At 42.4% G+C, this 12,719-nt stretch overlaps 1 protein-coding gene across 1 annotated transcript in view; it reads left to right on the plus strand.

Annotated features, from left to right (window-relative positions):
- The window catches only part of zgc:163022 (putative ferric-chelate reductase 1), an 87,634-nt gene that overhangs the window by 50,581 nt on the left and 24,334 nt on the right, over nucleotides 1-12,719 (plus strand). The window contains exons 13-15 of the mRNA XM_068036364.1: nucleotides 1,871-1,929; nucleotides 2,469-2,597; nucleotides 2,714-2,739. Coding sequence (XP_067892465.1) covers nucleotides 1,871-1,929; nucleotides 2,469-2,597; nucleotides 2,714-2,739 — 214 coding nt within the window. The remainder of the gene's footprint in view (nucleotides 1-1,870; nucleotides 1,930-2,468; nucleotides 2,598-2,713; nucleotides 2,740-12,719) is intronic.

Raw genomic sequence — 12,719 nt, forward strand, 5'->3', positions numbered from 1 at the left:
TAAAACTAGAAAATGTGCAAAAAATCCTGGGTTTTTAAGTCAGCAATAAAAATTGATTTTAAAAGTCCTTAGCAATTCAACTTGTCTGAGAGGGGGTTGGTGAGTAACAAAGGAGCAGCAGGGAGGAAACTCTCCACTGGTTGGAATCATATCTGGCACAAAAGAAGATGGTGTGGTTGTTGGGGGTCAATCATCTGAGCCCCAATACATCACAGAGGAGTTCCTCAGGGCAGTGTCCTGCGCCCAACCATCTTCAGCTGCTTCATCAATGATCTTCCCTCCAGTGTAAGTTCAGAAGTGGGGATGTTTGCTGATGATTGCACAATGTTCAGTACCATTCACAGCTCCTCAGACACTGAAGCAGTCCATGTCTGCATGCAGCGAGACCTGGACAACATCCAGGCTTGGGCTGATATGTGGCAAGGGCGGCACAGTGGCGCAGTGGTTAGCACCGCAGCCTCACAGCTCCAGGGACCCGGGTTCGATTCCGGGTACTGCCTGTGTGGAGTTTGCAAGTTCTCCCTGTGTCTGCGTGGGTTTTCTCCGGGTGCTCCGGTTTCCTCCCACAAGCCAAAAGACTTGCAGGTTGATAGGTAAATTGGCCATTATAAAAATTGTCACTAGTATAGGTAGGTGGTAGGGAAATATAGGGACAGGTGGGGATGTTTGGTAGGAATATGGGATAAGTGTAGGATTAGTATAAATGGGTGGTTGATGTTCGGCACAGACTCGGTGGGCCGAAGGGCCTGTTTCAGTGCTGTATCTCTAATCTAATCTAAAGTAACAGTTGTGCCACACAAGTGCCAGGCAATGACCATCTTCAACAAGAGAGAATCTAACCATTTCCCTTTGATGTTCAATGGCATTACCATTGCTGAATCCCCCACCATCAACATGCTGGGGGTTACCATTGACCAGAAAAGTAACTGGACCAGCCATTTAAATACTGTGGCTACAAAAGCAGGTCAGAGGCTGGGAAGTCTGTGGCGAGTAACTCACCTCCTGACTCCACAAAGCCTGTCCACCATCCACAAGGAACAAGTCAGGAGTATGATGGAATATTAAAATAAAAGCAAAATACTGCAGATGCTGGAAATTTGAAATAAAAACAGAAAGTGCTGGAAATACTCAGCAGGTCAGGCAGCATCTGTGGAAAGAGAAGCAGAGGTAACGTTTCAGGCCTGTGACCTTTCATCAGAACTGGCAAAGGTAAGAAAAGTATTAGGTTTTAAGCAAGTGAAGGGTGGGGGCAAGGTGGTGGTGGGGAAGAGAATAAAAGGAAAGGTGTGTGATAGGGCAGAGGGCAGGAGTGATTAAATAACAAAGATGTCATGTGACAAAGGTAAAGCATCTGTTAATGAATTGTGGTGAAAGACAAAGAATTGGTCCAGAGAGAGTGTTAATAACAGAATAATGAGCAGCTCTGTCCAAAAGCACAACATGAATAACAGGCACATTGTTAAAAAATAAAATAAAATAATTTTTAAAAAGAAATAAAAAAATAAAGGGTTCAGTTTTCCAGATGGTCTTTTGGAAAATAATTTGATTCATTTTTGATTGATGACAGAGAGACAATCTGACAAATATTTCTGTAGTTGTATGGTTGAGAGAAGTGATGGAGAAATAGAACAGATGCTGTGCTTATGGATGGTGCCACTGAGGGACAGTATGTCTATCAGGGAGCCAAAGATAGTTCCTTGGTTGAACCTGGAGGTGTCATTCATGGGAAGGAAAGATGGGCACATGGAAGTAAATTGAAATAATAACTGAATAAAGTAATTTTTTGTTGTGATTTTTTTGTCAATGAAATATCCAGGATAATTATAAAATGACGAAAGCAAGATTAAATGGCTATTTTGTCTTTTTACAGACGATGCATTTTTAACTGGTTTCATACCTTAACAGCTTTAGCAACCAAGTGTCTTGCAGGTATGTCATTGTTTAACATACAGGAAGTGGTAAATAATTTTAATAAAAATCTACAATATGTTAAATTTCTATTTCCACGTGCTGCCCTTGTGCTGTTGACTTAGTTGTTTACAAGATTTCTTAATATGTATTCATAATACTTAGATATGAAGTTAAGGTATGTGTGTGAATATTTATTTTAAATGGATGAATGCTTTAATTAAGATAGGTGCCTCATGGGGATATATTAAGTGTTTTTACGCTATTATTCAGAATGTAATTTTAAAGCTCTAGGGATTTAATGTAAGAAAGGAACAAAATTCCCCCAAACGGCTGCAATGACTTCAACAGAAGATTGGGACAAGGCCCGGATGGGCTTCTGTAGAAGTTAATGGTAGCCGATTGGAAGGACTTAAAATAAATTCCTGACATTCTTTGAAAATGTATTTTTTTTCTTTTCCTCTCAAAATTAATTTGCAAATGAAAATAGAACCAGTTTCTTACAGAAAAATACCAACTTCCTTGAAACATCCTCACATTTATCCCTCTCTCTCTTCTAGTGGCAGCTCTGTTTCTAGGGTTGTTACAGATAAACGGTGAATGGTCGTTGAAGATCTTGGGAGGATTTGTTGCATGGGAAGCCCTTACGTACATCATGCTTTATGTATGTTGGTATTCTGAAGACAACGGTAAGAAAGAGTTTAGCATTGATTTTTCAAACTGATGATTAATAAATCTCACATTATTGAATATACAGAGTACATGATGAAAGCTAATCATGCCCTTTATATCTCTTATCCTTCAGCTTTGTACAGCAAACTGAAAAAAAAGGTAATGTGTTTCATTTCACTTATTATTTCCTGCCAATAAATGTTCTATATTATTAGGGTTAAAATTCACAGAAACCTGGGGCTAGATTTTCCGGCCCTCTGGGGATGGGCTGGGAGGCGGAAGGCCCAGCAAAATGGCAGGGGAAGGCGTCGGGAGGGGAGCCATATTGCTAATGGTGGGAAAATTGGTGGATTGGCTGCCTGTTTGGTAGCCAATTCAGCCATTCAAGTGGCTAATTAAAGATCACGTCCTGCCTTTGTGGGCATCTTACAATACCCAGGGACAGAACAGTAGCGATCTGTACCAGATACTGGTGTCTTTCACGTGCATTTCTTCAGTTGACTTAAATCATCTTGCCTGCATCAGGAGGGCCTACTGCCGCACCTGGAGATGACCCAGTGAAATCCGATGGCCACCCAGTGCTGGGGGGGCGACCCTCCTTTATGAGCACTCCATAGCCCATAGAGGGCCCCAACCCTCCCCACCCCGGTAGCAATGGCCCACTCTGTGCCTACGTCTCCACCACGAGTACAGGCCCTCCCCCCTCACCCCCACTAGTACCTGCCTTGATTGCGGGGGCCTTCCTGCCTGGCTCTGGCTTCCCCCAACAACACTTATCTCTCTTCGGCGGTGGGGCTGCTGAGGCTGCAAAGCACTATGATTGTGCCTGCAGCTCTGCAGCGGGCTACTGCTGACCTTAATTGGCTACCACTGGCAAAATGCTTCCCTGGGTCCCACTACCCATTGAAGGGAGGTCGCCTCCCGCTTTCGGCCCCAGTGATGGGACTTGTGCCCCCTCCACAAAATTCAGCCCCTGGTAATCCCAAGATAGCAATCAGCATAAGTTGCTCAGTTTTAGGAGATAGCAATTTTACTTTCAAATGAAACCTCTCTAGTGCAGGTCCTGAGGCAAAATGGGGGCTGTGTTATGTCCAAGAAACATTCATTATCAACTTGTGGCTCTTCTGCCCTGCTATTCATTTACATGCCCAGCTTACCTTAGTAGCTGAACTCTTGCTTATCTGAACAGCCAGTCTTGCTACATGAATCTCTGCCTTTACAGAAGGAATCTGATAGTATCAGAGTTACAAATTCAAGTTTGTCATAGATACCTTCTCTGTTCAGTGGTATCAATCACTCCCTTAAATGGTTTGAGCATCTTGCCTTTATGGTCGTTGACTCACACAGCTCTATAGTTACTTGTACAATAGCCATGTGTGTATTTCTTCAATTGATTCAAATCATTTTAAGCTACTTTATTCCACAGTAAAGTGAACATACAGAGTAACATTTATGATTAGATCACTTCGTCCAATTGGTAAAACTTACCTTCGTTTAACATAAAATAATGAATACTTTACACCATCCCACTCATCTTAATTAATTTAAACTCAATAACTGCACTGCATTCTGCCCTATTGCCTAAAGCAGACCATCCTCTCCATGCAGTCAACTACCTTTTACTGGGCATACTTTTAGCAGCCTGAATGCCTGCCCAACATCTTGTTGCTCTGTAATCCTGATTCATGTCAGGTTTTAGTCACACTGACTAACATTACAAATATTCCTTCAACCCCACCCAGCCCCACCCCATGTCTCAGAGCAGAATCCACCAGCTGAACTTGGCAAAGACCCCTGCTGCATTCAAATGGGCAGAGTTATCGCAGGAGAAACAAGTGTATATAAACATTGGGATGTCAAACTCTCTTTTTGCAATTAGACCACTGGCTTCTCAATTCAAGCTGCAGTTATCCAAACATTCCATCATTTGTACAGTGGAGGATTCTTGTAAAGAAATTGCAGCTATTGTGGATATGTATTCATTGCTGACAAGCAGGCAAAGTTCGATCAAGCCTGTACCATACAGTTATGTTGCACCGAGCATCATGATCCCCAATACATCTATTCATCAAAAGTCATCCAATCGCCTGGGAGAGGCAAAGCCCCAGATAATAAAAGCCATGGGCCAACTTAGGCAAGATTAAATTCTTGGAAATTCCTCTGCATCCCCTGAAGGTGATCAAAATTAGTTTCAGGAGACTGCATTAACTACGTGGATAACAAATATGTGTTATGTTGTACATTGGACAGCAATATTTCTTTAAGTACAAAATCTTTATATGATGATCAGTAATGATTGAAAGCAACATATGGTATAGGAAATTGTCTCTCATCTACCTTGACATATCTTAAGTGTGAGCAATCCAGCACATTTATTTTGATGTAGGGGAACAAAGGGAAAATTAAAGCTAATGGGTCAAGGTTCCTTACTCCATCGTCAACCAAGTTGGAAGGACCGCTGGAACCTTTAACAGATGAATGTGGGGCTTTTCCTTCTCAATTTTTGGCTCTTCGCTTCTGCTGCTCCTCTTCTTCAGGTGTTGATTTCTTACTGGAGGATAGTCCCATAGGTGCCAGTCATTCTCTGATAGCTTGCCAAATTCATTGCTCTTTGAGTACCTTTTGTGCTTATGAAGCTAAGGGACAGTGGAAAGAACAAAGAACTTGCATTAACTAATGCTTCTCATTGCCCCTGGCTTTCCCAAAAGTATTTCACAGACAATGAATACTTTTGAAGTGCAGTGACTGTCATCAAGCAACATGTTTTTTAATGACTTAGATGAAGCAAACTGAGAGTAGTGTATCCATATTTGCTGACAATACAGAGCTAAGTGGAAATGTAAGCTGTGAGGAGGACATAAAGAGATAAAGACAAGTTAAGTGAGTGGACAGTAAGGTGACATATGAAGAAAAATGTGGGTAAGTGTGAGGTTATTCACTTTGATAGTAAGAATAGAAAAACAGAAATTTTTTAAAAAGGTGTGAAGCTTTTAAATGTTGGTAATGAGAGAGACTTGGGTGTGCTCATACAAGGAACAGAAAAAGTTAGCATACAGGTACAGAAAACAATCAGGAAGGCAAATGGCATGTTGGCCTTTCTTAACAGGGGACTGGAGTACAAGAACAAGGAAGTCTTGCTACAATTGTATAGGGCTCTGGTGAGACGACACCTAGAGTATTTTGTGTAGTTTTGGCCTCCAAATCTAAGGAAGAAGATACTTGACTTGGTGACAGTACAGCGAAGCGTCACTAGATTGGTTCCTGGGATGAGAAGGTTGTTCTGTGATGAGAGGCTGAATATATTGGGCCTATACTCTCTGGAGTTTAGAAGAATGAGAGGCGATCTCATTGAAACGTTCAAGATGCTGAAGGGATTTGACAGGATAGACATTGAGAGGTTGTTTCCCTGGCTGGGGAATCTAGAATATGAGGATGCAGTTTTGGGAGAAGGGGTCAATTATTTAGGACGAGATGAAGAGACATTTCTTCACTCAGAGGGTTGTGAATTTTAGGAATTCTTTACTCCAGAGAGTTGTGGCCGCTCCATCATTGAGTATATTCAAGGCTGAGGTAGAATGATTCTTGATCTCTCAAGGAATCAAGGGATATGTGTCGAATCTAACGACTTTATCAATAACTCAAATACACTGATTGTTAGAAGCAAAGCAGTATTTTATTCAAACATGCTTGGGAGTAGGCTGCTCAGGATACCACACTCGGTTCCTGGTCAGACTGACTCCCCGAACAGAATTTCAGTGCGTCTTTTTATACATATAAAAAGGGGTAGTTGCTTAATTCTAAGACATCAGGCGGTTTTTATTTATTTTATTTTATTTTATTTTTATTTAGAGATACAGCACTGAAACAGGCCCTTCGGCCCACTGAGTCTGTGCCGACCAAGAACCATCCATTTATACTAACCCTACAGTAATCCCATATTCCTTTTGTAACCCTTCAAATCTGCATGTACACAACTCGAGGTTAATACATAGTTTCTTCCTTTATGTCGCATAAGCAAGTTTTAACAGATGTACCATTGCTCTTTACATGATAACAGGGTGCACCTTTAACCTCAGACTGTTCTCTGATTATGATTATGATTAGAGATACAGCACTGAAACAGGCCCTTCAGCCCACCGAGTCTGTGCCGACCATCAACCACCCATTTATACTAATCCTACACTAATCCCATATTCCTACCAAACATCCCCACCTGTCCCTATATTTCCCTACCACCTACCTATGCTAGTGACAATTTATAATGGCCAGTTTTCCTACCAACCTGCAAGTCTTTTGGCTTGTGGGAGGAAACTGGAGCACCCGGAGAAAACCCACGCAGACACAGGGAGAACTTGCAAACTCCACACAGGCAGTACCCAGAATCGAACCCAGGTCCCTGGAGCTGTGAGGCTGTAGTGCTAACCACTGCACCACTGTGCCGCCCGTTAGTTCGACATTATCTCATCATTCTAAACAGGCAAGCTTCTTTTCCTTGTTATATATATATTAGTTTATATTAGTTCCTTAAAAAACATAACCAGCACTCCTAAGAGTTTGTTAATGCATTGTGATATATTATAATACAGAATATCTTAAAATACAGAAATCCACATATGGGGAGTAGGTGGGAAGGTGAATTGAGGCAGAAGACTTGATTGTATTGAATGGTGGAGCAGGCTCAAAGGTCCAGATAGACAGCTCCTACTCCTATTTCTCATGTTCTTATGATCAGTAATGATTGAAAGCATAGTATAAGGAGTGTCTCTTATCTGCATTGAACCATAACTTCTCTTAAGTGTGAGCATGGCAGCACATTTATTTTGAAGTAGGGCAACAAAGGGCAAATTAAGGCTAACAGTTCAAGGTTCCTTACTCCAACATCAACCGCGTTGGCTGGATTATTAGAACCATTGGCTGATGAATGTGGGGGTTTTCCTTCTCAAGTCTTTTCTTTTCGCTTCTGCTGCTCCTCTCCTTAAGGTTTTGGCTTCTTACTGGAAGATAGTTCCATGGGTGCCAGTCATCCTCTGTAGCTTGCCCAATTCATTGCTCTTTGAGTACCTTTTGTGACTACAAAGCTCATGGACATTAGAAAGAGCAAAGAATGTGCATTAATGTATTGCTTTTCATCTCCCTTGGATGTCCTAAAATCATTTCACAATGTTTACTTTTGAAGCGCAATCACTGTAATTATGCTGGCAAATGCAACAGAATTTTGAATGACTCAGATGAAGAGACTGAGAATAATTTATCCAAGTTTGCTTACAATGTAAAGCTAGGTGGGAACATAAGCTGTGAGGACGACGCAAAGAAATATAGATAGATTATATGAGTGGACAACAAGGCAGCAGGCGGTGTATAGTATGGAGATGTGTGAAGTTATTCACTTTGATAGTACAAATAGAAAAGCAAAACATTTTTAAAAGGCGTGAAACTTTTAGATGTTGATAATCAGAGACTTAGGTGTACTCATACAAGGAACAGAGAAAGTTAGCATGCACAAAACAATTAGGAAGCTAAATAGCTTGTTATCGTTTATTGCCAGTGGGCTGTAGTACAAGAACAAGGAAATCTTGCAACAATTCTATGGGCTTTGGTGAGTACTATGTGCAGTTTTGGTCTCCATATCTAAGGAAGGATATAGTTGCCTTGGTGGCAGTACAGCAAAGTTTCATTAGATTGGTTCCTGAGATGAGAAGGTTGTCCTATGATGAGAGGCTGAGAAAATCTGGTCTACACCAGCGTTGTCCAACATACGGCCCAACAGGTCATAATCGAGCCTGCTGAAGATTTCCGTCTGGCCCGCCAATCTGCCCGTGTCTCAGCTCTCCTTGATGGCTCCCCTTTATGCCAGGTGGAGGGGATAGGTGGGACCTATGTCTGATGGACAAGTTACCCCTGTCTGTGACTTGTCATTCTCTGTGACAGATAGGGGCTGCCCGGACAGGGTTAGCATTGATTGGTGGAATGTGGCTCAGGCGCCTTGGGATTAGCTGTCCCTGCTGCTTTCATGTGGCTCAGAAAATGTCCTGTATCCTGCACACTCAGTAGGTTCCTGCCTTCACTCGCTCCAACTTAAATAAAACAGGCATGATATGTATTCAGTTGTTGGACTGGCTGCTACGGGGAGCATGGAGTAGAGAGCACGCGACGGGTAGCAGGGAACACCGAGAGCGGAGCATGGAGCACGTATGGGGAACATGGAGCGAAGCGTGGAGCAGGTAGTGGGGAGCACGGAACATGGAATACACAGAGACAGAGAGGAGGATGGAGAGAGATGGTGGTGGGGGGGAGAGGGAAAGACTGGGGGGAGAGAGGGAGAGGGAGAAACTTGGGGGAGAGGGAGAGAGGAGGGGAGAGGAGGAGAGAGAGGAGGGGGAGAGTGGAGAGGGAGAGAGGGGGAGGGAGAGAATGGGGGAGGGAGAGAGGAGGGGTGAGAGAAGAGGGGGAGAGAGGGGCGAGGGAGAGGGAGGGGGAGGTAGAGGGAGGGGGGTGCGTAAGACAGGGAGTGGAGGAGAGAGAGAGAGAGAGATGGGGTGGGGAAGGAGAGAGAGGGAGGGAGAGGGCGAGGCAGATTGGGGGGAGGCAGGGGGATCGGGAGAGAGACAGAAAGACACAGAGAGAGCTTGGGGAGAGAGATCAAGATCTCTCCTGACAGCTGGACATCTATCCAGAATACTCTGCATTGCTACATCAAGTGTGAGGGCAGAGAATGACTACTTATGCAAGCAAAAATAATGACAGGTATCTCACTAAATCTGTGTTCAACATAATGCTGAGGAAGTAAGTCAATAAATTAGTCTTCTCATTTAAATCTGCTTCACAAAAATGCACATTTATTGTTTTGATTAATACTAAGATAAATTTTTAATGCTTTTATCTTTCTGAAATTTTCTCAGCAGCCCCTATTTAGGACAAAAATATTAATGTGGCCCCCACAAAAAAAGGTTGGACCCCCTGGTCTATACTGTCTGGAGTTTAGAAGAATGAGAGGTGATCTCATTGAAATATTCAAGATGGAGAAAGAGCTTGATAGGGCAGACAGTGAGAGGTTGTTTTGCTGGCTGGGTAATCTAGAACATGGGGGTGCAGCCTTAAGAGATGGGCTTGATTATTTAGGACTGAGATGAAGAGAAAATTCTTCACTCCGAGTGCTGTGAATCATTGTTGAGTATATTCAAGGCTGAAGTAGAATGATTCTTGATCTCTCAACAAATCAAGGGATATGGGGAACGGGCAGGAAGTTTATTTGAGACAGAAGATCAGCCTTGATCATATTGAATGGCAGAGCAGGCTCAAAGGTCCAGATAGTTTGCACCTGCTCCTATTTCTTATTTTTTTATGATCAGTGATGTTTGAAAGCAACACCATGGTATAGCAATTGTTTTTCATCTGCATTGAACCATAATTTATCATAAGTGTCAGCACATATATTTTGATGTGGGGGAACCAAGGGCAAATTAAGTCCAACAGTTCTAGGTTCCTTACTGCAACATCAACTACATTGGATAGATTTTTGGAACCCTTAGCAGAAGAAACTGATGTCATGGGGTAGGATATCCCAAGATTGAAAAGAATAGGAAGGAAATAAGGTACACTTGGCTGTTAGCCTTTAGATTAGCCTCCAAAAGACTTGCAGGTTGATAGGTAAATTGGCCATTGTAAATTGCCCCTAGTGTAGGTAAGTGGTAGGAGAATGGTGGGGATGTGGTAGAGAATTTGGGATTAATGTAGGATTAGTATAAATGGGTGGTTGTTGGTCGGCACAGACTCGGTGGGCCGAAGGGCCTGTTTCGGAGCTGTATCTATAAATAAATAAAAATGAATTGGGGCTTTTCTTTCTCAATTATTTTCTCTTCGGTTTCACTGTTCTACTCTTTAAGGTTTTGGCTTCTTACTGGAGGATAGTTCCATGTGTGCCAGTCTTCATCTGGTAACTTGTCCAATTCATTGTTCTTTGAATACCTTTTGTGCTTACAAAGCTGAGGGACATTAGACAAAACAAAGAACTTGCATTAATGTAGTGCTTCTCATCTCCCCAGGATGTCCCAAAAGTATTTCACAGGCAAGAATTACTTTTGAGGTGCAGTGACTTCCATCACGCCAGCAAAAGGAACAGGACTTTTAATGGCTTAGAGGAAAGAGACTGAGAGTAATGCACTTAAAATTGCTGATGATACAAATCTAAGTGGGAATGAAAACTGTGAGGACGCAAGAGATACAGATAGGTTAAATGAGTGGCCAACAGGGTGGCAGATGGCGTATAGTGCGGGGAACTGTGAGATTATTCAGTTTGATGGTAGGAATAGAAAAGCAGAACATTTTTAAAAAGGTGTGAAACTTGTAAATGTTGATGTTCAGAGAGAAAAAGGCACACTCATATAAGGAACAGAAAAAGTTAGCTTGCAGGTACATGAAGCAATTAGGAAGGCAAATGGCATGTTGTCCTTACTTGCCAGGGGACTGGAGTACAAGAACAAGGACAAGGAAGTCTTCAATTGTAAAATTTTATAGGGCTTTGGTGAGAAGACACCTGGAGTGTTGTGCTCAGTTTTGCTCTCCACACCTAAGGAAGGATATACTTGCCTTGTTGGCAGTACAGTGAAGGTTCACTAGATTGGTTCCTGGGATGATACGGTTGTCCTATGATGAGAGGCTGAAAAAATTGGGTCTATACTTTCTGGAGTTTAGAAGAATGAAAGGTGATCTCAATGAAACATACAAGATGCAGAAGAGTTTTGGCAGGGGAGAAATGGGGAATCTAGAACACAGGTGCACAGTCTTAGGAGAAAGGATTGATTATTTAGGAATGAGATGAGGAGACATTTCTTCAGTCAGAGTATTGTGAATCTTTGGAATTCTCTGCCCCAGAGAGTTGTGGATGCTCCATATTTGAGGATATTCAAGGCTGAGATAGAATGATTCTTGATCTCTCAAGGAATCAATGGTTATGGGGAGTAGGCACAAAAATTCATTGAGGCAGAAGATCAGCTTTAATCCAACATCAACCATGTTGGACGGATCATTAGAACCATTAGCAGAGGAATATAGGGTTTTTCCAGCTCAATTTTTTTTGTCACTCCTTTCACTGCTCCTCTCCTTAATGTATTGGATTCTTACTGGTGGATAGTCCCATGGGTGCTAGTCATCCTCTGGTAGCTTGCCCAATTCATTGTTCTTTGTGTCCCTTTTTTGCTTACAAAGCTGAGGGACATTAGAAAGAACAAAGAACTTGCATTAGTGTACTGCTTCTCATCTCCCCAGGATGTCCCAAACGCCGTCCACAGGCAATCATTACATTTGAAGTGCAATCACTGTCAAATGTTGGTGTTCAGAGAGACTTGGTTGGACTCATACAAGGAACACAAAAAGTTAGCATGCAGGTACACAAAGCAATCAGGAAGGCAAATAGCATGTTGGCCTTTCATGCAAGGGGACAGGTGTACAAGAACAAGGAAGTTTTGCTACAATTGTGTAGGGCTTTAGTGTCAGCACACGTGGAGTACTGCGTGCAGCTTTGGTCTCCATATCTCAGGAAGGATATACTTGCCTTGGTTGCAGTACAGCAAAAGGTCACTAGATTGGTTTCTGGCATGAGAAGGTCGTCCTATGATGACAGGCTGAGTAAATTGGGTCTTTACTGTCTGGACTTTAGAAGAATGAGAGATGATCTCATTGAATCATACAAGATGGAGATGGGACTTGACAGGGGAGAAACCAAGTGGTTGTTTCCCTGGATGAGGTACCTAGGACACAGGGACACAGTGTCAGGAGATGGGGTCGATTATTGAGGAATGAGATGAGGAGAAAGGTCTTCACTGAGAGTGTTGTGAATCTTTGGAATTCTCTACCCCAGAGAATTTCAGATGCTCTGTTGTTGAGTATACTCAAGGCTGAAATAGAATGATTCTTGATCTATCAAAAAATCAAAGGATATGGAGAGTAGGAGAGAAGGTTAGTTGAAGCAGAAGATCAGCCTTGATCGTATTGGATGGCAGAGCAGGCTCAAAGGTCCAGATAGTCAGCTCCTGCACTTATTTTTCATGTTCTTCTGATCAGTAATGATTGGAAGCAACATATTGGGCTCAAAGGTCCAGATAGTCAGCTGCTGCTCCTATTTTTCATTTTCCTATGATCAG

The sequence above is a fragment of the Heterodontus francisci genome, chromosome 8 (assembly GCF_036365525.1).
Source record: "Heterodontus francisci isolate sHetFra1 chromosome 8, sHetFra1.hap1, whole genome shotgun sequence".
Taxonomy (NCBI): domain Eukaryota; kingdom Metazoa; phylum Chordata; class Chondrichthyes; order Heterodontiformes; family Heterodontidae; genus Heterodontus; species Heterodontus francisci.